Source organism: Etheostoma cragini, chromosome 2 (genome assembly GCF_013103735.1).
Source record: "Etheostoma cragini isolate CJK2018 chromosome 2, CSU_Ecrag_1.0, whole genome shotgun sequence".
Taxonomy (NCBI): Eukaryota; Metazoa; Chordata; class Actinopteri; order Perciformes; family Percidae; genus Etheostoma; species Etheostoma cragini.
The window spans coordinates 16,128,659-16,154,126 of NC_048408.1; the positions used below are offsets into that span (position 1 = coordinate 16,128,659).

General features: G+C 39.8%; 2 protein-coding genes across 2 annotated transcripts in view; both read right to left on the bottom strand.

Annotated features, from left to right (window-relative positions):
- Window positions 1-143: 143 nt before the first annotated feature.
- Window positions 144-12,514, bottom strand: pgm2 (phosphoglucomutase 2). The gene is made up of 13 exons (XM_034858580.1): window positions 12,276-12,514; window positions 9,477-9,644; window positions 8,907-9,098; window positions 7,715-7,798; window positions 6,851-7,044; window positions 6,383-6,572; window positions 6,198-6,295; window positions 5,858-6,038; window positions 4,666-4,759; window positions 2,954-3,083; window positions 2,662-2,854; window positions 1,909-2,042; window positions 144-1,106 (listed from the first exon to the last, which is right to left on the bottom strand). The coding sequence occupies exons 1-13, from the start codon at window positions 12,348-12,350 to the stop codon at window positions 1,004-1,006; spliced, it is 1,836 nt and encodes a 611-aa protein (XP_034714471.1). The 5' UTR covers window positions 12,351-12,514; the 3' UTR covers window positions 144-1,003.
- A 2,763-nt stretch (window positions 12,515-15,277) lies between these two features.
- zcchc7 (zinc finger, CCHC domain containing 7) overlaps window positions 15,278-25,468 on the bottom strand; it is a 51,236-nt gene continuing 41,045 nt past the window's right edge. Inside the window, exons 8-10 of the mRNA XM_034858463.1 lie at window positions 20,375-20,473; window positions 18,682-18,799; window positions 15,278-16,582 (exon numbers count right to left, since the gene is read on the bottom strand). Of these exons, the coding sequence (XP_034714354.1) occupies window positions 15,945-16,582; window positions 18,682-18,799; window positions 20,375-20,473 (855 nt within the window). The 3' untranslated portion in view covers window positions 15,278-15,944. The remainder of the gene's footprint in view (window positions 16,583-18,681; window positions 18,800-20,374; window positions 20,474-25,468) is intronic.

Below are 25,468 nucleotides of genomic sequence, written 5' to 3' on the forward strand. Positions count from 1 at the left end.
GACGAGTGCATGCTGCATGCGTGCGCTGGAGGATGTAGGGGCGTCGTGTTCACACGTAACGTGCATCCGTGCGTGCGTGGGTATGTAGATGTGTTTTATACAATCTATGGTTTTATCCCCCAACATTTTTCTTCACATGCGTCTTTAGAAACAGCTTTTTATTGAGTTAAATTGTATTTTCAGCATAACATTTTGGAATCCGAGGCACATAAGGAAAGATGAGCTCCCAATTACACACTTCTAGAGTCAACTTAACTTAAATACTGGGAAGTACAAGGGTCTTTTGGTTGTAGATTTAACGTTGTGGTGTTAACAGTCCCTGTTCACTTTTCATATCAATTAAGCAGGGTGCATTTGAAAAATGTATGTATACTCCAATGCCACTTGGTGGTGCTCTGAGTGAGCTTTAAGACTTGGTCATTTTGCAAATTAGCAACTCTGGAATGTCAGCTTTTAAAATGATATTTAAATTAAACTGTTAATTTCAATGTCATACCTTACTATTATCTAAGATATAACACATTCAATTCACAATTTAGATCATTATCAGTTTCAGCAGTTTTCATTCACATTTATACAGTTCTGTAACTTCATGTATAGCTGTCTTGCAGTTAATGCTAAAGCAAAGTGGATACAATTGGTAAATACAAGTGGATGTACAGCAATTTGTGCATCTAAACACCACAATCAAACAGCAGGACTTTTTTTTTTTAAACAGTGGTTTAAAGCCAGCACGGAGGTGAACCTAATCTAAAAAACTGTACTGTAGCTGTAACTGCATGATGTTAAACCGGCTCTGGATCAATACCTACACAAAAAAAAGAGATGCATGGCTAAACAATCTCAAAGTGGAAAAGAAAACACATTAATAATATAATCAATAAGTTGATTGATTAGCAAAATGAAATCTAAACCAAGAATCCCATCTGGAGTAAGACATCATGTAAATGCTGGTCAGATGTATTACTAACTGTTTCTGTATGCAAATGTATGTCTATCAGTGCTACTCCGGCTTGGGTTGCAGTTTATTCTTCTCTGGCTCGAAGAAGGTTTCAACAATGGCATCAACCAGGTCATCCAGCTCCTTCTTCAGGTGCGTCACATCACTGTTAAGAGACCCAAAGAGTCAGAGAGGAAAACAAAGATGAGATAACTGACGTTGCCTTTTAAAGTCAAAGGGGAGCCATTATGCTCTTTTTCATGTTCATACTTGTATGCTGTGTTTTTACTAGAACATGTTTACGTGCTTTAATGTACGTTCAAAAAATGGTTAACTTTTGTCATACTGTCTATGGCAGATGCACATGTATTTACGCTCGGTCTTAGACAATCTGTTGGAGCACCCGTCTCTTTAAGCCGCCCCTCCCGAAAAAAAGACCAGTCTGCTCTGATTGTTCAACGTTTCTGGGTCTCTACATCTGTGCTCTCACCGCTACTGTCTGTCATTGCAGCCCGGGACTGACTAAGTACAGCCGCACTGAAAAATCTAAGCTAAAAGGCTTCTAAACCATAAAAACACACAACCAAACATGTTCCAGCTAGAATGTGACAGAAAATAATTAAAAGCATATTAAGTCCTCTTTAGGACTAGAGCTACACCAATTAGCTGATTCATAGAAGAGTAAATTGCAACTAATTTGATAATTTTCTTTTTTTTTTAAACAAAAAGTTAACAATTCTTTGTTCCAGTTTCACCAAGGTGAGGATATGCTTCTTGACCTGTTTTATATTACTGTATAAATTGAATATTTCTGAGTTGGATAAACAAGGCACGTGAAATCAACAAACTTGGATTTTACTGCAGGAAATTGTAAGCGTACTATTTTCTGACATTTTACAGTGTAAATGATGAATCATTATCTCTAAATCCACGTGTCACTCCCTCGCCGGGTCTCTACAGTGACCTACCTGTTACCAGGAGCAGCACAGAGTTCAGTATAGTATTTGATTTTTGGCTCAGTGCCACTGGTCCTCATGGTGGCCACACCCCCGTTGGAGAAGGTAAAGGTGATCATCTGACTGGACCTGGAGGTGGGAAGAACCTGGGAAACAAGAGGAAGGAGTGATGGATGGATAGATGGAAAAACAAGATCCAAAAAGGAACTTCTGTTTAGAAGGAAAGCTAGCGAAAATTCTCCATATACACATACATTTGCATTCAATACAAGAATGTAGCTCATTTTTGCAACTTCCACAGCGGTTTTTACGTTTTTTGACTTTAAAAACACCCCAGAGTCCAGGTTTAAACCTCCATTAACTGTTTGTTTTTTTTGGCCACATGGCGGCACTGGCAAATTATCAACACAGTATTGACATATCATCCATTTTTAAAGTGCACATATTATGTAAAGAAATCACTTTATCTGGGATTTGGGGTGTTACTTTGTGTCTCCACATGCATACAAACTTTGAAAAAAACTATCCAACAGTCAGCAGCTAAAGACAGAATAGACTAGCTGCACGTTGAGACAATGTGGCCACTGTCGCATTAAAAAGAGGACACATCTGATGTTTTGCACAGTGTATATAAATAAAGAAACATTTTTCATTATGTTATAAAAAACAAATCTTATTGTGAACTTGCGAACCGTGAATCGTATCAAATCGTGAGTTGAGGGTATCGTTACATTAATGACTGTATGTGTCCATGTGAGCACTTACAGCCTTGTTACTGGGCTGGTTGCTGTCGTAGCCGGTGGTCAAGTCGCGTACAGCAGAGATGGAGAAGCCACCACACTTAGTGGGATACGAGTCCTTCTGGCCACTGTAGTTGCGCAGGCGCTCAAACAAGCTGCGGATCACATCCTGGTCATGGCAGATGAAATAGGAGTTCTTACTGATGTGGTAGCCGTACCTGACAATGAGGAGTGGAGCAAAACAGAGTTAGAGTCTGCAGTGTCTTAGTAATGTAAATCAAAGCCAGATGAGTAAACAGTAAACAGGTGTGTCTTACTCTTCATAGATGGCAGTGAGTTGTTGAGAGAGGCTTGAGCTTTTTGTTGCCAGATAGGAAATCATCTCTCCTGCTATGGCTGCAGCACTCACTCCATCCTTGTCCAATACAGAGGGACTACACATATACCCTGACACACACACACACACACACACACACACACACACGCACACGCACGCACACGCGCGCGCACACACGCACATACGCTTGTTTTACTAACAGTGCGTGCAAAGGCATGTGATTCCATTTACAGCATCCAAATCATGTTACATTAGAATGCTCTAGTCTAAAGTATGTATATTAGATGTGTGTGTGTGAGGAAACAGCTGTCATATTAACCTAAAACAACCTTTAACGCAGTGCTGGTGCTTGCTAACTAACCAAGATCCTCAGATGACATGTCTGCTATTTTGATGCTTTCTCTAATTTGAATGACTGATGTATTCATTTAACAAGTAACCGAGACGGTTCAACATGATTAGAACACCAGTGTAAATACACTTCAGTACTATTTGCTGCTACATTCATTGTCGGGCAGGAAGCCACATAGGACGCGCCTGCAGAAGTTTAGGAGAGATAGTTTTTGGCTCTGAAAAACAACATACTAATTGTGGCCCAAACAGTAAAAAATGTTAAAGGCTATGGCGCATGTTTTTAATTCAATGCATATTCTTTAAAGCTGGATTCTATCATCAAGCAAGGTTTCTCAACGGCCTCCTTCCCAGTATCTTGTGAGCTGGCAAAAGAATAAAAGGAGAATTACGGTCGATTCCAACACATAGCTCTGTTAGCACCCGACAAAATATCATTAAAAGTGCCTACCAGTGTGCAGTGATTCCTTCCATGGGAACACAGTAAATATGACTGCAGTAGATGTGAAAGAAACGCGTGAAAGTTGTGCTAATCCATCTCTGTTTAATTCCCGTGTTAAGACGGTGTCTATAAAATACAACACAGAACAGAGATAAAACAAAAATGTGTAAGCTATCAATTTAATGATTAAATAATGGAGTGTCTCCAAACTTACTTCAATTATAACTTGGCTCCTGTTATACTACGGCAATTACTTAAAAAAAATAAGCATGTGCTTATTTTTGAAAATAGGTTTGTATCTCTTTTCTGTGATGTAGTTTGTAGACGTCCCAAAGCACTACTTGCAGTATCAACACAGGAACTAAACAGAGCTGAATTAGCACAACTATAATGCATTTCTTTCACATCTACAGCAGTCAGATTCACTGTGTTCACTCAGAAGGAATCACTGCACATGGATAGGCACTTTTTATGACATTTTCAACATGTTAAGAGGTTAAAAACACAGTTAAAACTTGCTCTGTTTCAGCGTGTTGGGTGCTAAAGCTACCAGGAAGATAACATGGTGTAGGCAGCACCGATTGTTCTCATTTTTCTCTTTACTGACACCACTCCAGATATACAAACAACAGAGCTACATGTTGGAATCGACCGGAATTCTCCTTTAAGTTAACCACGTTGTCCCTGGCCGTCATCTGACCCTAGATACATTTATTATTCATTTAGTATTCATCAGATGAATACTTTTAAGCCAATCAAATTAACTTAACTTGTGACATTGTGGAGATCATTCCCAAGAGCAAACTCTTACAATGCGATGCCACAAAGAATTAATCAGAACCAGTGTCCTATGCTTATGCCTATGGACAACATTAATTTGTGTGTGCGTGTGTGCATACCGATGGCCTCCTCAAAGGCAAACAGAACAGTCTTGCCCTGGTCCAAAAGTTCTCTGGCTCTGTTTCCCATCCACTTGAACCCTGTTAGGGTTTCCTGTCCAAACAATGGTGACTGTCAAGTGTGTTCTGAAATACTAACTACTAAAGGGGAACAATTCAGAAAATGTCACGATTCAATATCAATTTTTAGGCTCAAGATTCGATTAGAAATTGATTTTCAATTCTAAAAACAATTCTCAATTAAAATAACGATTCACATTATGTAAATGTAGTTACTTTTCCCATGCAATTACATTACAAAACGGAAAATAAAAAAATATGAATGTTTTTTTTTTGTTTTTTTCACACCCTTAACAAAAGCCGTGACCAACTTCTGGCAAATCTGAGATTTTCTCTGCAAGTCGGTCTGGCCAAGAGCCCATTTCCAATTTTTCCAAATCGAGGCACTAATCACAACCATTGAGGCAGGCTTTACACGATGACCATACGTACCATACGATGACATGTCGTACAGCGACAGCAATCAGCTTTTTGACAGCAACCTGTTGATGCCGCTGCTACGTCACCTGGATCATTGGTCTTATTGGTTGAAGGACTATCCAATTACGCCCAGAGGCATTTGAGCACCCGTTGGTGACGCTCCTTTGGAAATGGGTTGTGAACAAACCTTCCCCAGACCCACACTTAGTTAGAACGGAGAAGGGTCTGGTGTTCACCAAGCTAATTAACTACAGCAACATTTGCAATGGTGAAGCTTACCAATAATAAAGTGCGTTTAACTGTACTGTTATTATCTATTAGCCACATTTTCCTTGAATAGCCCAGTTGGTAGAGCTGGTGCCCATATGTTTAGAGGTTTACTCCTCGACGCAGTGGGCACGAATTCGACTCCGACCCGCGGCCCTTTGCTGCATGTCATCCCCCCCCTTCTCTCTCCCCTTTCAGGTCTTCTGCTTTCCTATCAAAATAAAGGCTGAAAATGTCCCAAAAAATCTTAAAAAACAAAACGTTATTATGCCGTTAATGTGGTCTTTTTCTAGCAGTAAACACTACAACTTCTAGATGCATTGAGGACATGCTGTTTAGATCTGTTCTTTTACAAAACACTTGGTACAGTTTATGCATCATGGCTCGCTGCTACCACATTTCACATTTGTAACAAATTAACAGCCTTGAACTTGACGAGCTTTACCTCAAAGTGGAAGCCTTCCTTGAGAGCGATGGCACGCAGTATCTTGGATGAGACGGTGCTCGACAGCATGTAGAGGTTTTTCACAGCTGCAGCATCAGAATTTGGGTTTTTCCAGCAGCGGAACATCCACCAGCCGAGTAATGCTCCCAACTCATTTCCACTAAACACTCGCCACTGTCCACTGACACAGAGAGAGACGGAGGTTATAGAAGTGCAGGCACGCAAAAGTTCATTATTAATGCTTCTTGTTTTTGCACTATCCCCTTTGCTGCTGTAACACTGCAAACCTCCCCGCTATGAGACCAATAAAGAATTATTTTATCTTCTCTTAAACACAGACCTCTCCTGCTTCTCAGCGACAGCCAGTCGATCAGCATCGGGGTCATTGGCAAACACAACAGTGGCCCCCTCCCTCTCTGCCAGTGCAAAAGACAGTGTCTGCAAAACACACAACACACATTACAAATTCAACTAAAACACATTGTCTATATATGACTGCATGTGATGTGAGTGTTCAGAACATACCAGGACTCCCTCGCCTTCCTCAGGATTAGGATATTTGACTGTGGGGAATTCAGGGTCTGGATCTTTCTGTTCGTCTACAGCATATGGAGGGTGAAGGTCAAAGGCCTTGAAGGCTGACTGGACAAATGTGTGGCCCACGCCGTGCACAGATGTATGCACAATTTTCACCTTTGAACTCTTATTTATATTCCTATGGAAAAAAGAAGCTAGAGTTAAAACATTTCTGTGTTCCTTGTTGTTGTCTTTTTACTTTGTGGTACTGTGTGTGTGTGTGTGTGTGTGTGTGTGTGTGTGTGTGTGTCCTAGTATGAACTACATAGAGTGCGTGCATTTCAAATGTAAAGCAGCAACACACAAGGATTCCAATCATCAATGAAACGGTTTATCTAGTTCTACGTCATGCCTTTCTCTGCCCCAAGGTGTTTTGAATGGTATTTGCTGCTGAGAAGGTAGTTATCGATGGAGCACCTGTGATGACAGTGTTTCTGGATGGCTTTGAAGTATTGTGTGTGGATGTCCTGGTAGGGATCTTTGAGTAAAGGGCTCTTTAGGGCCTCCTCTGTGCTCCAGGACTCAGGCCAGGGCTCCAGGTTCTCCTCTATGGCCTGGGAGATCCCCTTGTCATGAGGAGAGACAATCTGGGCTCCGTTGTCCCAGTACACCTGAGAGACAGACAGTAGCAGATATCACCGGCTATCACCGCAGATAGAACATGTTAGAACGGTAATTATTAATCATTTTTAAAGTGATAAATCTAATTTTTTTAACAATTTTCTATATAATGTCAGAAAAATATATAAAATGCTCCTCATAATTTCCCGGAGTCAAATGTGACATTTTCAAATTGCTTGTTTTGTCAATCAACAGTCAAAAACCAAATTTAGTTCATTATATACAACGTATAAGAGAAAGAAACCCAGGAATTTGAGAAGCCAGAACAAGAACATTTTTTATTCTTTGCTTGGAAAACAGCTAACCAATTATTAATATAGTTCGGAATAAATGTTCTGTTGATCAACAAGTAGAGTAATCAACCGATTGTTTCAACATTACACTCAACAAGTGGCAACAAATCAAACAAGCTTATCAACAGGGAGACTATAAAGTATGTAAAGCCAATTGTCAGTCAGGTCAGACTGTGAAGTACAGTCAGTTTACATATTTAAAACCTTCAAATATGAATCAGAACAATAAATAATAAAAGTAAGTATGTATGGAAGGAAGGAAGAAAGAAAGAAAGAAAGTAAAAAAGTAAGTGAGTAAATGAGAAAGTGAGTGAGTGAATGAGTGAGTAACTGAGTAACTAAGTTAGTGAGTAAGTATGTAAGCTACCTTGTAGCCGTTGTCCTGTTTGGGGTTGTGAGAGGCGGTCACCATGACACCAGCAGACAGACCCAGGTGCAAAACTGTGAAAGGCTGCGGGGAGCAGGAGAGAAACATGTCACTTTTCCAGTATGTTCAAAGATCATACTAGACCATACACTGTATATTATTTACTATACACTGCAAGCACACAATGTGCTTTGATACATTCTATATTGAAATGGAGGTGGTGTGGCACATCTGTAAAATATCTATTGCTATATGTGTAGAATAAGTCAGTCTATTAGCCAACATTAATACGGGCTTGAGTGAGTAACATTCTGAAATTTTGTTTTCACCTTCCATTAGTGGAAGCATAACCCTTCCTGTGTTGTCTACAGACCTGACCTACGAACTTTATTATTTTCTTGCAGCAGGACATGCATGGGGACAGAAAACCCAGGTGGAAATCAGCGTAATAACTATAAACGTGTGTGCGGACTGTTTTACAAACTCTGTATTTGTCAGAGAAAAAAAGACCAACATGATTCGTCTTACTCAGTGTTTTCACAATTACAAAAACATAATGAGTCATTTAAAAGTGAGACTGATGAAAGGGGCTGACAGTAATCCTGACTGGCCTCAGATTGGATTTTCCATAATTAGTGGCTGTGTCATTCTGTGTTTAGAATTGCCAAAAAAGAAATTGCAGCACACATTCATGCCTTAAAAGTGTTGTCATCATCACTGTCACACTACAATGAATAGGCAGATAAACTACTTTAAGTGTATGTATTACTAAGTACCTGGTGTCAAGATCAAATCTTTGGCTGTCAATAAGATTACCTTGTATGGTTACAAAGTTGTATAAATGTTCACAAGTTTTAAACAGAGTACAACCCAGTAAATCCTACAGTCGGTGTGTTATGCAACCGGCAGTGTACGATGGGGAAGTGTACTCTCCTAATGGAATTTGCCCTGTAGCTTCTGTCCCAATGTCACCTGCTCCACCAGCAAACCTGACACCAAACAAACCGATCTAACTTGAGGTTTCTATCACTAATTTACCCTACAATTTTGATATTAAGCGTGTTTCAAATGTAATAGTAAGCAAGATGATACGTATATTTTGGACTATTACTGTACAACATCTGTGACTGTGAAAAAAAACGGAAAAAAAAACAAAAAAACATTATGAAATTACAGAAGTTCAAGTGATTACCACAAAAGGTGTAGGGGTGATGTCAGAGAAAAGGTAGACTGGCACCCCTCGGCTGATGAACACAGCTGCAGCCAGGCTGGCGAAACGCTTGCTGCTGCCTCCGCTGGGAGGGTGGGCCCGGGCGTCATACCCAATCACCACCCCTCGCTCCTTAAAATCATCAAAACTTTTCTCCAGGTAGTGACAGAAACCCTGTCAGGGGAAGAAAAAAAATTGGGAGAATAACAGACAATTTGTGTTCAACATGCAGTGAAGGACAGTCAGTGTGAAAAGTAGCTGCAATGACATTGCACTGTTGCTTGCTCTGGAGGACACTACTAGAACTGTTGGGTCCTTGTAAATTCGGGAGTGTGGTCTAGACCTCCTCTATCTGTAAAGTGACTCGAGATAACTCTTGCTATGAATTGATACTATAAATAAAACTGAATTGAATTGAATTGAATCCTACAATGATACGTAACAAGACGGTGGCATGAGAGCTAAACAGGCAACCACAAGAGTTTGGAGTGTCTCGAATTCTGCATGAAACTTGATGCTTAATGTGTGGTAGCAGTTCATCTATAAACCGACCTGTGTGGTCTGGATGATAGTGAGGTCATTCATACAGGATGTGCCCGGGCCCATGGCTGCTCTCAGACCTGCTGTACCAAACTCCATCCTGGATGAGAAATATTTCTTCAGAGCCTCCACCGCTCCTTCTTTCACCAGTTCCTGCACCATTGACGCTGTCTTAGGGTTCTGGGGAAGAAAAGCATACCCACGTGTTGTTGTACACAGGAATAAATCCAACACTTACATCAATTTAATTTAATAATTGTAATTTAGTGATTACATCTGGAGATCAGGTTAGCAAAGACAGTGTGATTACTAATAGAACATCAGAAAGACAGTTTTAGTCTAACTTTAATGTAACTTCTTAGTGCTGCCAATTGGTTTGATATTTCTCTATGCTGTTTTAGCCGTTTTATTTTTGAAAATTACTTAAGAAATGAATTGATTGACTGCAGTTGAAAAAAAATAAGCTGACTTTCAGAAATGTGGATGTAAGTCTTTTGTCCTCATAGTACATTTTTTTGTCAATCAACTCATTGATTGATTGTTTCAGATCTAGCTCAGTGTGTGCAGTACTGAGGACATTTGTTCTCATGAGCAACTTACGAGCAAAATTTGTCTTCGTCCACTATGGGGCTTTCTGTTGTGAAATAATGTGTCCACTTTAAAAACATTACTCATTAATTAGTCTGGTTAGAAATGGCAACTATAAATACGACAAGGGGGTCCATATGATGCTTCCCATTCAAATGTGCCACTAAGCAAGCTGCCCTTATGCAATTATGTTAGACTAATGAACCAGGGTCCCTTTTCCAATGTGACTTGATTAGCAGCACTCCATGTCCCTTTAAGACCATGAATGACTTGGTTTGTGTTGGTCATATGGCCGGATGCATGTTAACCTGATTACAAACCTGTGTGCTCTCGTGTGACTTTATCCTCTTTTCTTTAAAATTACCAATGATCATTACAGTCTGTATGAAGGAAGTCATTTGTCCTTTTGACGGGGACAGCAAGAAGTGAGAGGAAATGAGGCGTGTAAAGCTTCTGTATTTGTTTAATGTAATAACAGCACAAAATACTAGGATTTTCCTCCAAATACTTTTCATTTGAAGTTTCCTGAAAAGAACTATGTGATTTGGTAGTAAACATAAGGTAATATAGTAACCTCCGTTGAAAAACATTTAACTCAGATAAATAACTATTCATTATTCATGCATTTATTGGAGACATGCCTGTAGACAAATTTCCTATTTTGCATTTTAACTTCACTAACTTTCTAAGTCAACCTAGAAACTAACTGACATTAGCTATTGGTTTGGAAGGTGACCAACTGTACATTGTTTCTATATATTCCATGGAGATATTCCCATGACATTAAAAAGTCCTTTCCAGGATTTTTTCATTTTTTCATTTTAAGAAATTAGACTTCTAAAATAAAGCATTATCACAGAACACAATGCCGTTAATTGATAAAAAAGCTAATTATGAAACATCAGTTATGTGCATCATTTCACTCCCACTGTAACTGATGCCACATCAGTTTAATTTGAAATGACAGGGTTTTATTTTACGCTGCTATTTGGCGTTACCACAAAATTATGGAGCTAGAACAGTGACAGTAACCTGTGGTATTGAAAATAAAATTTGGCATTGAAACAACAAATATCGGCATTGAAAACTGTTGAACTGAAGTCTAAAACACAAACATCAAAAAGTAATCTCATAATCCTATGATATTATTTCAATTTGACGTTTGTTTGCATCATTATGGGTTTTTCAATGTCAATTTAAATTTTTTCTTGATGTCCGTGTCTTCTCAATGACATTTTTTTTTTTTTACGCTGTCAAGATTTTTACAATGTCACTGTTTTCAGTTTCATCTTACTGTCACTCTTTTGGCATAGGGAGGAGGGGCCTGAGGGGAGGCATAAAGGGGGCGTGGCTTACGGGTAATTTACAGAGGCTACTGGCGAGAGACCACACCTCCAGACGAATCCTCCCAGAGTTGTTAAAACCGCATATCTGCAATGTCTTCCACACATTCACATGGAACCTCCAAATCTCAAGTAAGTCTGTTCATATCGGCCGTTTTTTCACATAATAGGTTTCTGGGCAAATCATACACTAACTAAAAGGCTGGACGCATTCACTAATAAACTACATTAAAAGTTAACACTAAACCAGCCTGCTTCTGTGTGAAAAAATGGCAGGATTCCTATGGAGGTGCGGTCTCTTGCCACTAGCCTATGTAAATCCCCACAAGCTACGCCCCCTTTGTCCCTCCCCTCAGGCTCCTCCTCCCTACGCCAAAACAGTGACAGAAAGTTGAAACTGAAAACAGTGACATTGTAAAAATCTTGACAGCGCAAAAAAATAAACTGTCATTGAAAAGACACGGACATTAAGAAAAAATTTACATTGACATTGAAAAACCCATCCTGATGCAAACAAACGTCAAAGTTAAATAATATCATAGGATTATGAGATTATTACTTTTTGATGTTTGTGTTTTATACTGCAGTTCAACAGTTTTCAGTGCCGATATTTGTTGTTTCAATGCCAAATTTTATTTTCAATACCACAGGTTACTGTCACTGTTCTAGCTCCATACAAAATACCCTTCTACTTTACGCCCTGTTGTTAAACAATTCTTCATTATCATAACGTTACACACTGAATATCTCTGGACGCCATGGTTTGACCTACCACTATATCACCTAACGTTATATTAAATATACGTTTTATAACGTTTACAAACAGTACAGGACAGCCACAGCACACTAGGTTAAGCTAGCTCGATAGCTGTCAGCTCACCTTGTCATACTGCAGCCACTGCTTGACTGCCTGGTCCAGCTTAGTGTTACCCGTTGTTGACAAACCGTTCTCCATTTCCCTTCTTTGCCGAGTCAAGTCGCTTTCCAACTCACAAACTATGGTGATGCGAGGTAAGTACGCTCACACTGGAAGCTTTCACAACACAGAAAGGGGAAATGCAGCTGAAGATGTGACCACTTGGCTGTGAACCAACCACAGCACTAGGCGGATCGACGTAATGCGTCATGAGTGTCATTTGTTGCCTTCACTGGTAGGCGCAAAATGTGGTAATAATCTAATAACAAGCATGAGGGCTTTGCTGACTGGTAGAAAGAGCGAAGTTATACTAAAAGAAAATCTTGCAATGGTGTTAAGCAACTAAGTACATTTAATCAAGTACTATTCTTACTACAGAACTTCATTTTTGGTACTTTAACTGTATTGCATCAATTTTAAAAGTATTACTACTGTCGACTTTTCAATTTAGTTTGGAGTGACATAGTAACTACTTCGGATTTCAGAATCAGAATCACATTACCAAAGCATTTTGTGTTTTTTGTGCATAAAATAAACAAATGAAAAATTGAATAAACAATAAGTTAAGGTCATTTGTAATATTTTAATGTTTGCTACAATTTACACTCTGTTTTTGCAAGAAATCACTACACTACATGGGCCTGAAATATATACACAGGAGCACTCGGCAGCGCCCAGGAGGTGACCTGACATCTTTCCACCAATCCACACTCTGTACTTTGGTCCATGAACTTGAATTTCAACTTGAACCAGCAACCATCCAGTTCCCAACCCAACTCCACACAGACTGAGCTACTGCTACAGTGCAGAATATTAATACAGAATAGTTATACTACAATAACATGAATGTAAAAAGACATAGACAAAATAACAAATGTGTACATTATAACTGTTTTAGAAAGGGGCGGCTTTACAGTTTACTGCAGTAAAGTAACTTAAAATGTGATATGGTCATAGTCTTTCTGAATTTCAACAAACCTATTAACGATGTTTGACAGTTTGAATGTGAGAAAAGTTATGATTGTTATAATGCAATTCAAGCTAGCTTTTCCTTCAACTGAAAACTGTACAGTAAAACATCAAATTATTATATGGCCATAGTCATTTTCACCCTGAACAAGACTGCATTAAAAATTTCAGCAAACCAACATTTATTTATTTATGAGTTTAAAAGGACATTTTCCATGTGTTACAATATTATTTGACTGTCCCTGTGCAGTAATGTACAGTGAATAGACTTCACATTGTATAAGATCATATTCAGGGACAATATGAGCAGAAATCCATTGGGTTTCTTAGCAAACCTTTTATGGAAACGGTTTCTTAAAATAAGGACTTTTATGTGGTATATAAAATGTCAGAAAGTTGGAGTCTTTCTGTCTTTTTTTGTTTTTAGCCATTACAGGTGTAACTGCTGCTCCTGGACAGTGGGTCCTACATGGACTTTGGACAGTTTCTTACTTACTTAGAAGGTTGCTTTAATTTGAGTTTTTAATTATGATGGCATTGTCAGCACTTCCCAATGTATTCTTGATAGTACAGTTGTTTTCAGTTGACGTATTTATGAGGTTTATTTATATGAACAGGATGGCTCACTTGTGGAAGCGTCACCTCGTCTTGTTAGGAAACTGAAAGCAGTGATTTTTTATACTGCTACAAAACCTTTGTGGCGCCTACTAATGATACAATGACGGACATTCTGATACCAATTGACCAGGAAAAGAGACATTTAGAGACTGGAACCAAATTATTTTAATGTATCATCATAAATTACACCATAAATGCAATGTGAATGATTATACAACAGTTACCGAAAGAACCAGTGTAAATAGGTAATAGATGAAGCACAAAACTAATGCAACAAATTTCTCATCCTCAATCACAGAACTAAGTCAGACAGAGCAGATTCAAGTTGTAACTGTCCAAGTTCTTTAGGGAGCCAGTATTCCTGTTATCATGGAACAGTCTCATAATCTTTCATGTTGTGTCATTAAGGTTTCATCCTGTTAAAACCATAACAAATAAGATCATGTACAACTGGATTTAAATAGGGAGGGTTAAAAGTTGATACCGTCAGGGCTGCATGTGAGTGATGCATTCTACCCAGATCACAAAAGAACTGGTGTAGCGACTATCTGCAGAATTGAAACAAACATAATGTATAATAGAGGTATTTATGTCAACATGTTTAGATAATTAACACATTAATGTGGCATATCTTTAGCTCTAAATAAAACAGAAGTATTTAAAAAAAATCCACCATCCTCTGGTTCCACCTGCAAACAGCAACAACTACTTTAAGGATGTGTGTTCAGAGCAGAGTCAGTATGAAATGATCTACTTCCCAGAGCAAAGATTGTTTTCAATTCAAATTTTGCAATGTGCAGGAACTAATGTGAACAGACTGTGAACTGAAGTCTTAACTGGGTTCTTAATTGTCTCTCTTCATGTATTTTAACAATGACTTCCTTGTGAAAATGATGCCACTGTTTGAATAGGGGCTATAATTCTCACACAAACAGCAAACATTTTGACTCATCGTTGTAGGAAAAGCACGGGTGGAGCTAATTAATACAGGATAACTTCCCTTTTTCAAGTTTGTCTTAAAACAATAGTTGTCCCCATTAACATTAAAACAAGCTTTGATTGTTATCATCAAAAGCGTTTCCAATGTAGGTTTGTATCATTTTTGTCTGAGTTAGACAAATCAAGTAGATATTAGATATAGATAAACATTTTTATACAAAATAAAAATGTCTTGATGAGAGTGTATTAGGAAAGGATCTCAGTATGAACCGGAGGAAATATTAGAGCGAGAAAAAATGGTTTTAATGTTTACATGAACACCTGACTATTTCTTTGTAGGTGTGACATGTAGGAGGTATCGCTTACCGTTTGTAAACACACACTGTTCAAAGCTGGCCCCGGCTCAACGAGACAGACAGAGACAGAGAGACAGAGTTATAACTGATTGTTTTAACGTTTTGGAGCACAATAAAACACACCCACACCTCTGCGGGAAGGTACCATTATACCAGATTTTGTGTGAATGCAGAGCTTCATCCTGTTTGTCTGTGTTGGTTAAACTTTTGCGTTGGTTCGAGATGCCGAGGTTACTGGCTGGAGGTTCCACATTCAGCTGGGGCCCAAAGGCTGTTAGCTGACGCCTATAAATGTCCCGCATGCAGAAAAATAAGGAATAAACCACAGGCAGAGGGCAGGGTTGCCACAGAGGGGTCACAATTGATGTTTGAGAGGGATTATTTTTGTATAAGTTCATACAGTTTTTGTGAAATACTGCATTTTATACCTTTAAGACAGACTTCAAAAATAGTGAACCTATGGCTTTGTTCTATTTAAGTGTCCCATTAAGCCCTGACAGTGTGACAATGAGTCAGGATGCACAATACCAGGACTATGAAACTGAAGCAGATAAATTCAGCCATTTATTATTTATGTGCTTTTCCTTCTGTGACATGTCAAAACGTCTTCTGTTTAATAAAAAAAAGGCCTGTGCACCTCATCAAGCAGCTGAGTCAACAGAATGTCTGCCAGGTCCCTAAATGTCCTGAGGACATACTATATGTACTGGTCATGAAGATCCCTGCCCTGGTAGACCATGACATCTACACCTCAAAAAGACTCATATCTGTTGCGTTTCTTCTTCTGTTTGATGATAAACAGGTTCTCATCTGTTGGGTACAACTGTGCAGAATCCTTTTTGTCAGCGCTCCTCCGGGCTCGATTTCTCTTTTTCCTCTTTCCTTTCTCTTGCTTCGACGCTGACCCTTGCATCTCTCCAGTAACAGTCCAACAGAGACGGTCTGGTCTGCTTTTTTTGTGTCCTTCTGGTTGTGCTAAAGGAACTTGCTTTGTTTTCTTCAACCTATTCCTCTTCTTCACTACATCCTTTCCTTTACCCCCACCTCTGGGAAAGTCATCTGCTTCATCCAAAATGAGTTTAGTTGGTGGGAGAGGCTCTTTCGAGGTGGGCACCGGTCTCTTGGGTTTCCACGGTTTCACATTGCTAGGGCCTTTCTGTTGTTTGTGCTTATTGTTCTTACTCGTTTTGGGTGCAGCAGCCCCAATGCCATCGTCGTCATTAAAAAAGATATGGCTGGATTTGGGGGTAGTCTTGCTTGAGCTTTGGTGAGGTGTATGGTAAGGCTGGGGGTTACTTTTGTGATTGCTGAGTTTCTGTTTCTTCTTTGGAGGTCCTGGAGTGTGACGGGTCTGCGAACAGGCAGGTAAAAAGCCATTTTTCTTCAGTTCTGGAAAAACAGAAACAAAAATGGCGTGAATTACTAATAGCTAGTCAGGTTTGACAAAAGCTATGCCAATATACAACCTAAGTCAGGTAATGTTATACCTCTGCATATAGCTACATTTAATGCAAAAAGTGTAAGTGTGTCAGTCATCAAGTTTTTTCTGAAAGTGACGTAATGTTATGTTGAAATGTAATTGGAGGATCACTACCGTATGTTTTATTTTTTGTTTATCCTTTACAATTACTTTTAATTAGGGAATTTAACTGTAAGAATTGTGGCACACAAGACAATGCTTAGTTAATTTTCAAAATAAAAAATAAAACCTAATCTTTTGTTTTCCCACTTTACTGAAACTCAATCATACCAAAGCCAAAGCCATATCATATTCTGTAACATTATGTGTACTGTTAGACCCCTAAGGTGGAAAGTAACTAAATACATTCACTCAGTACTGTACTATGCTACTTTGTACTTCTAGTCCACATGTCATTCGGAAACATTGTACTTTTTACTGCACTAAATTTATCTCATAGCTTTTAATTTTCAGATATAGATTTTACATAAAACGTAATCATTTTATAAAATACAATTCATTGTTAAAGATACAACCAGTAGTTTCAAACCCATCTGTCCCGGCACTAGGGCTGTAACGATATGGAAAATAAAACCAAAATCGCGACACTCAGCTCCACGATCCCGTGTCGCGGTGGGAGAAGGCAGAATCGCGACACACCCCTTCCAACTCCCAGAGTTATCCTTCTCCACCACATCTTTAAATTACTAGTAGTCCTGTCGGTGCCTTATTCCTGATTTTTTTTTCTGGTAAATTTAGCTAACTGTACAGACGGTTTAAAGCAAAAGGGGGTGTTACCGGTAACGCTAGCGGAAGTGTAACGCTACCGAGCTGTTGTCGGCTCTCATCCCGACTGAAGCCCCGCAGCGCCGGGAGACTGGGGCAGAAGACAGAGGTGTGCTAGCTAAATTACCATGAGATTAATTTATTTAATTTATAGTGTTTTTTGATCCTCAGTGGCAAAAATACAATTTACACTCTGTTTTGTTAGTAATCACTACACACCGGCCTGACATACACACACATATTCAGGACCTATTCATGCAAAAGTGGAGAGTGAGTGGCCTGCCAGCTGGACCAGCGCCCTGAGTGGTTAGGGGGGTACGGTGCTTTGTTCAAGAGCACCTAGCATTGCCCAGGAGATGAAGTGGCACCTCTCCAGCTACAAATCCACACTCCGTACTTTGGTCCGTACCACCCCCTATTAGTCGTTTATCTATACAGTTAATGTTACTGATGAATTTGAGGTTTAGCCCAGAGTTGTTAACCGTGATCAAAACAATCATACTAAAAATAACTGAGCGTGTTGAAAGGTGTCGTAATCTTACGTCACCCACCAAGAATTACATTAGCATTAGCTACTTGTCTACCCGCAGCTTTACAGTAAGCACCAAAGCACATTTCCTCTTCATTCCTCCGACAGCTTGGGAGCAGAATTGTTACCATTATTATTATTATTATGTCTCGTTCCAACGAGTTAAAGAACCACTGAAACAAGTTTGGAAACATTATGATAACGTACAATAGAATCTTTGGTATGTGATCGATCAACATTTAAATCAATCAATATCAATAAATAAGGTTTCTAATGTACAACTGTGTTGCAAACTGGGATGTAATCAATGACAAAATGATGCCACGTGGCAGAAACAAAAGTGGTACACATAACAAATAGTTCATAAAAAAGCAAAGATTAGAGTAAAAAAGAAATCATTATAATGCATATTCTGCAGCAGAGATTTGTGTTTTTTCTGCTTTTCTCTCCCATTAATCATCTCACAACTAAAATACTAAAAAGTACCCTCCTACACCTCACACGTACTCGTAAGTCCATTGTGCTGACAGGATTTGAAACTGCAGCGGTTGCAATGGAGTAAGTTAACGTTAATGTATTGGTACTTTTTACTTAAGTAACTTACTTATTCCACTTGTCAGCTTTTTATAGTGCTTAAAGGCCACATATAAGAGAAAAGTGATAACTGTAGACATAACAAAGAAGAAGAATGTTTTGTTTCTGTAAGTGACTTACCTTTAGCCTTCGACTTCATCCAGTCTTGTCTGCATTTGATGTCCTTTGCAGTGTCATAGTGGTTAATTAAAGGGGTGCTGGGATACGTCCCATTGAACATCCTCTGCAGTTTACACGCCTGAAGAAAACACACAAATACATGACAGCATGTAGCTGTGGATGAGCTCGGCTGGTCAATATTTTTTTAAAGTGTGTGGTAGACAGAACAAGAAATTTGGAAAGAAAGAGAAGAAGGACGGTAGGCAATAAAGGTAGCCGCTAAACTCTAACAGGGGATCTTGCTATATACACTCACCTATAGGATTATTAGGAACACCATACTAATACTGTGTTTGAACCCCCTTTCGCTTTCAGAACTGCCTTAATTCTACGTGGCATTGATTCAACAAGGTGCTGAAAGCATTCTTTAGAAATGTTGGCACATATTGATAGGATAGCCTCTTGCAGTTGATGGAGATTTGTGGGATGCACATCCAAGGCACGAAGCTCCCGTTCCACCACATCCCAAAGATGCTTTATTGGGTTGAGATCTGGTGACTGTGGGGGCCATTTTAGTACAGTGAACTCTTTATCATGTTAAAGAAAACCAACTTGAAATGATTCAAGCTTTGTGACATGGTGTATTGTCCTGCTAGAAGTAGCCATCAGACGATGGTACATGGTGGCCATAAAGGGATGGACATGGTCAGAAACAATGCTCAGGTAGGCTGTGGCATTTAAAAGATGCCCAATTGGCACTAAGGGTCCTAAAGTGTGCCAAGAAAACGTCCTCTACCCATTACACCACCACCACCAGCCTGCAAAGTGGTTACAAGGCATGATGGATCCATGTTGTCATTCTGTTTACAATTCTCATCAGACCAGAAAACATTTTTCCAGTCTTCAACTGTCCAATTTTGGCGAGCTCTTGCAAATTGTAGCCTCTTTTTACTATTTGTAGTGGAGATGAGTGGTATCCGGTGGGGTCTTCTGCTGTTGTAGCCCATCCGCCTCAAGGTTGTGCGTGTTGTGGCTTCACAAATGCTTTGCTGCATACCTTGGTTGTAACGAGTGGTTATTTCAGTCAAAGTTGCTCTTCTATCAGCTTGAATCAGTCGGCCCATTCTCCTCTGACCTCTAGCATCAACAAGGCATTTTCACCCACAGGACTGCCGCATACTGGATGTTTTTCCCTTTTCACACTATTTTTTTTGTAAACCCTAGAAATGGTTGTGCGTAAAAATCCCAGTAACTGAGCAGATTATGAAATACTCAGACCGGCCCGTCTGGCATCAACAACCATGCCACGCTCAAAATTGCTTAAATCACCTTTCTTTCCCATTCTGACATTCAGTTTGGAGTTCGGGATACTGTCTTGACCACCACCACACCCCTAAATGTATTGAAGAAACTACCATGGGATTGGTTGATTAGATAATTTCATTAATGAGAAATTGAAAAGGTATTCCTAATAATCCTTTAGATGGGTGTAAATTAGTCAGTGTTTCAAACCCTTAGGCCACCACAAGCTGATTTTGGAAACATATTGTAGGAGTTTAACCTATGCACACTTGGAAGACTTGCATAGGGAAATAAAAACTTGATAGGAAAAATTGCCAAATTTATTTTGGCTTTGAGACCTGAATAAAAAGCATGCATGAAACATGAAGTTAAAGGCAGTTAAATAAAAATCAAGATGGGGTAAGTTACTCACATGGCCATAGTGTCCTTTCCTGGAGCAGTTGTAGCAGAAGGAATGGTGTCGACTCTGGTGTTCTTTTCGTTGCTGCTTTACAGGAGGACCTTCCTTAGTCTAAGTACAGACAGAGAAAATGAAATGAGCTTGTTACAAGAAAACAAAATATTTTTGTCTCTATAAAAAAACGTTGTTGTTCAATCTTTTGCTTGTCTCCCATTCTCCCTCTTCTCATTCCCATGCTCTCTATTGATATGAGCTGCTGTCTATTGTACGATGAATATTGGGTGCTGATATACACCAGTGATTACTGAGGCTATAGTTAGGGGCCTGTAATGACCCTGTATGATAAGTAACCGTCAGACAAACCGTGTGTGTGTGTGTGTGTGTGTGTGTGTGTGTTGGACACAGGATTCCTGTCCCCTATGGGCCAGTTTTCTGAAAGCCTTCCATGCTCCAGCGCTCACAGCAAATATACACTGATAAAGAGAGCGAGAGGAGACACCGGCACAGTGCATTTACTGCTAATGTTACACACACACACTCCTACGCCATTCTCTAAAACACACTCTCACACACACACGCACAGCTTCACACTCATCTAAGGTGCCCCCTCCTTCCTCTCTCAAACCTGATTCCAAGATTACAAATGATTTCTGCCCCATGTCATTTCTTAAACATAGCTTAGCTAACCTCCCCTCCTTTTCTTCTCTTCTCTCTCCTCTTGCGTCCCTCTCTCCTCCGTACACAACCCTCCATCCCCACATCTACCGCTCACACTTGTTTCCCCCCCTTTTCTCTCCCTCTCTCTCTTTTCCGCTTGAGTAGTTTTGCGGGAGAAAGGATGAATGCTATTACAGCGTCGCGTCATTATCGGGTCCGGCCGGCCGGGCCCATCTCCATCACAAAGGCCAGGAGATCACAGACCTCTTGTGAGCAAGCGAGCGCACACACATACACACGGGCACAAACAAACACACATGTGCACCCTAAGGAGATCAGAGCCCCCCCCAACCTCCACCCTTCCTGCCCCTCTTCTCATTCATCTTTCATGTAAATTGGCTGCAAGTCTCCCTCTGTCTCTCCCTCCCTGACCTTGGGCTTGTGTTATCTCCACATACTCTGATCCAGCATATATACAGAGTGAATGAAAGCATGAGAGAAGGGAAAAAAGAAGAAATGAAATCCCCTCCTTTTCTCCCATCAACCTGTGATAGTTGTCTGAAAAATCGGCGTGAATGTGCGTCTATGCGTGTAAGGAGTTGTCTGCCTCATACAATATTAATTAACTGGATAAACCCTCATGCCTCTCTTATTTCTGCTCTCGGTTTTCATCCAGTGCTTCCTATCGGGGCATCTAAATTGCTAACAGGGCGTGGGCCTGTGGGATCATATCAGTTTGGTGTCTTTCTCTTTCTTTGTCAGGGGTTTGGAGAAGAGTCCTAGAGAGTCTGGCTGTGCAGTGAAAGTCAATATGACACAGGGATATTTTTTAGATTTTTTTTTTTTAATACAATTAATATTTTCGGTTTAGTTCCAACTCTCTTGGCACTAACCTAATATTAGTTGTGTGTGGTTCTTTGTAAAAGCCAAAAGGTAACATTTTGGGATCAGACTGAAAAGCAATCTAGGCCAACAAATCTGATCCACTAATTGTGGTTCAGTCAGATTTATGATTGTAGTGGTGCTCAACAAGCATTTGTTTGGGTCATACATTCATAAGAACGGTTCCTGCAATTTTTCAAAATTTAAAAACAAGGCAATTGTTTCTCTTTAAATATCCACCGAAATCAGTTTATAATTAAAGCTGAAAAGAGAAACAGGCTCTGCTGTTGCAAAGCCATGCATTACTTTACTGTATATTTACAGCAGTTGACTTTAACAGTTGTTGACCACATAAAGGAGCTTTGAAATGTATTACGTCAACATCTAAATGACCTGCTGATTCTGATATAGGATGCCACTTTGGACAGTCTTTCCTGGAAGAAAAATATTGTGTTGCACATGTTTGTACACACAAAAAGGGGCAGAAGCAACAATAAAAAAAGGGAAGACAAATACTCTTTGATTATGTAACTGAAAGTAATATTACTTACATATGCAAATAGATAATACACATATTTACTTGAAAAGCAAATTTGTTACCATTAGGACTTTAGAAAAGTAATTACAGTTTTCATGTTTGTCCTTTTGTAAACCGCAGCATATGGAGCAAGCAGGAACTACTAGGAAAATAATAATTATATTAACTTTTAGTGTTATTATCCTGTGTATTTAATTTAAACATGGCATGTTCTCTTTGTTTCATGTTTTACAATTTGTATTTTATTTTTAATATTTTTTTCAATTATGTGTATACTGTTTATAGAACCATATCCAGATCATATCACTTACATCTACATATTCCCTGTTTTCTTAAAAGAAGCTAATCTCTCTTTTCATAAACTTGCATGACAGACAATTCCCAGCACGGGAGATTGCATTAAAATTGTCTTTTTAACTAACAGCCCCCCTGAGTGCAGAGACAGCAGGAGAGATCAAAGTCTGATCCACTTCCAGCTGATATGACATGAAGAGCTTCTGGAGCTGTTCAGAGACACTCTGCCAATCAGACAAAAAGGGGACTGAAGCTGGAAGAGGACTGACTGATGTGTGTGAGTGTGTATAGGAGGGTGTTTGAAAAGGTCGTAAGGGCTTCGCTGGGTGAACATAGACAACCAGCCATCCGTAGCCACACACACGCACACACACACACACACACACACTTTCCCACAGTTGTCCCGACACATACACGGTGTCTCTCTAAGCCCAGCTCTCCTCTGCTCCTTGCCTTAGCTGCTGGTGGCAAAGCTGTGATAATCCTTTGGCCAACACAAAGCTCTGACTGTTACAGACTACAATCTGAAGGAACACACACAGTTATCAAACACAAACCGAGAAGCAAACAGGCTTGTGTGTGTGTGTGTGTGTGTGTGTGTGTGTGTGTGTGTGTGTGTGTGTGTGTGTGTGTGTGTGTGTGTGGGGGGGTGGGATCTGAAGAGTAACGAGTGGTGGGAGCGTGGGGGCCTGGGCCAGTGGCGATGTTTTGCATATGTTATTGCAGCAATGCAGGGAGGTTTGCATATGTTACTGGACCCACAGGGGACCAACTCTGCATGCTTTATCATAGAAACCAGCCTCACAATTCAACACAAGACTACTGGGCTCATACCAAAACAAACAGACCCTTGAGGTGCGTGTGTGTGTGCAACATGCCAGTATGTACATATGAGGTTAACAGGTAATGTTAATTAGACAGCTGTGAAATGGCTATAAGGTGATCATCTTTTCAAGGCGAACAAAACCTATTAACTACAGAACCATCAATCCATGTATACTTCATTTGGGAATTTTATTGCGCAAAGTCCAAACTTGTAAAGAATTTGATTATAGTGTTTGCTCTTATTCATGAAAAGGAACGTGAAAATCAATCGTAGGCAACTGTGGAGGTGTGCATGTGTGCAGTTAGGGAGTCTATGGAGGAGGGAGAGGAGGGGGCTCCTTCAAATAACCAGATGTGATTCCTGGCCCCTTTGTGTCTGCCAGTTCACAAAGACTCAGACCGAAGCCCTAACCCCGCGCCCTGCAAGGACTCACACATACACAGTGTAATTCCCAGCGGTTCTTCCTATCTCTTCCCGTCAGTCAGTCAATCAGTCTAAAGACAATCAGTAGGAGTCCTGACTTTCTCTTCAGAGAAAATGCTCCTGGAATGTAATGATAATGGGATGCAGGGATGAACAGCAGTGGGTTGCCATCTATGGAGGAAAACACCCCTTTTGGGGAAGCAACTAGAGGTAATCTGGTCCCAATGTGGAAGGCGGAACACAGGATACAAACAAATCTATACAAATCTAGGTCTAAGGCATTGGATTGATTGGTTCAACTCTTAGCACTCTCTGCTGAATTCAGAGGCTTCTTTTTTGTTGCTAGTGTGATAGACATGAGAGACATGGATTTATATACAGATGGACTCTTATGCCCTGGTCAGGATGTTAAACCCTGATTTTATATCTAAGCCAACAAATTGCGCACGCACGCAAGCACACACACGCGCTCGCGCACACAAGTTAAGCGGAAAGGCACAAAGACCTCCAAAGCCTGCAAGACCTCTGATAACACTGCACCTGTGTGTGTGTGTGTCTGAGAGAGAGAGAGAGAGAGAGAGAGAGAGAGAGAGAGAGAGAGAGAGTGTGTGCATTTGTGTGTACATTCCTATGGTTTTGCATGTACATTCAGTAGTATGTGTGAAGACACCTGTCCCAAAACTTCCCAATAAAGCAAATACAGGACGACTGTATGTGAGGTTGGATCTGTGAATTTTATGTTTCTATTTATTTATTTTTACCTCTTTTTTTCTTACTCTTATTGTTTGTTATTCTGACTGCAGACTAATCAGTTGTCAATTAAATGTCAGAAAGACACGTTTAAGAAGCTGGTGCCAGCTAATATTTGCCATTTATGCATTTTTTTAAAATTTATTTTTAACTTGAGCATCAAAATTGTTGTTGATTGTTACGACTTATTGTTTCATCTCTAGTTCATTTGTTTTTATTTAGTTCTCCATTCTGAGTGTGAGTACCAATTAACTGTGCCATGCTCTGCACTATACTTCTCCTTCATGAACTCTACCACCCAAATGACTTAAAACCTGCAGGCCCTTTTTTTCCCTAATGGCTGTTTGTTGTTATGGAACTAGATTGAATACAAAAACAATTTACTTTTACAAACGTAGCCTCCTCTGCCTCCTGTGCTGCCAGTGTCTAAGTCTGAGGGAGAATAAATAGCCGAGAGCCTTCTGACATGGCGGACGTGAGAAAACTGGAGAGGCTGTGCTGTACAATGATGAGACAGCAAAAACAGCTCACTGAATAGATGTGGATTTAAAGGATTTTTACAAAGCACTGTTTGAATGGAGCCCATTCTTGTAAGAGGAATGGAAAAAAGAGGTCAGCCAGACAGAGGGAAGGACAGAACGAGAAGTGAAATAAAGTTGGAAACTTAAACCTGCCATTTCAAGTTCAGCAGAAAGAACAGAAGAGTTAAGAGTTCATTACTCTTTGAATTATAGGT

What these genes read in the sequence shown, in the direction of transcription:
- pgm2 (XM_034858580.1), bottom strand. Translation starts at nt 12,350, where the DNA reads ATGGAGAACGGTTTGTCAACAACGGGTAACACTAAGCTGGACCAGGCA. An exon ending in CTATCATCCAGACCACACAG is followed by an intron (nt 9,099 to 9,476) that starts GTCGGTTTATAG and finishes TTCCCCTGACAG; the next exon opens with GGTTTCTGTCACTACCTGGA. An exon ending in ACCAGCCCAGTAACAAGGCT is followed by an intron (nt 2,043 to 2,661) that starts GTAAGTGCTCAC and finishes CTTGTTTCCCAG; the next exon opens with GTTCTTCCCACCTCCAGGTC.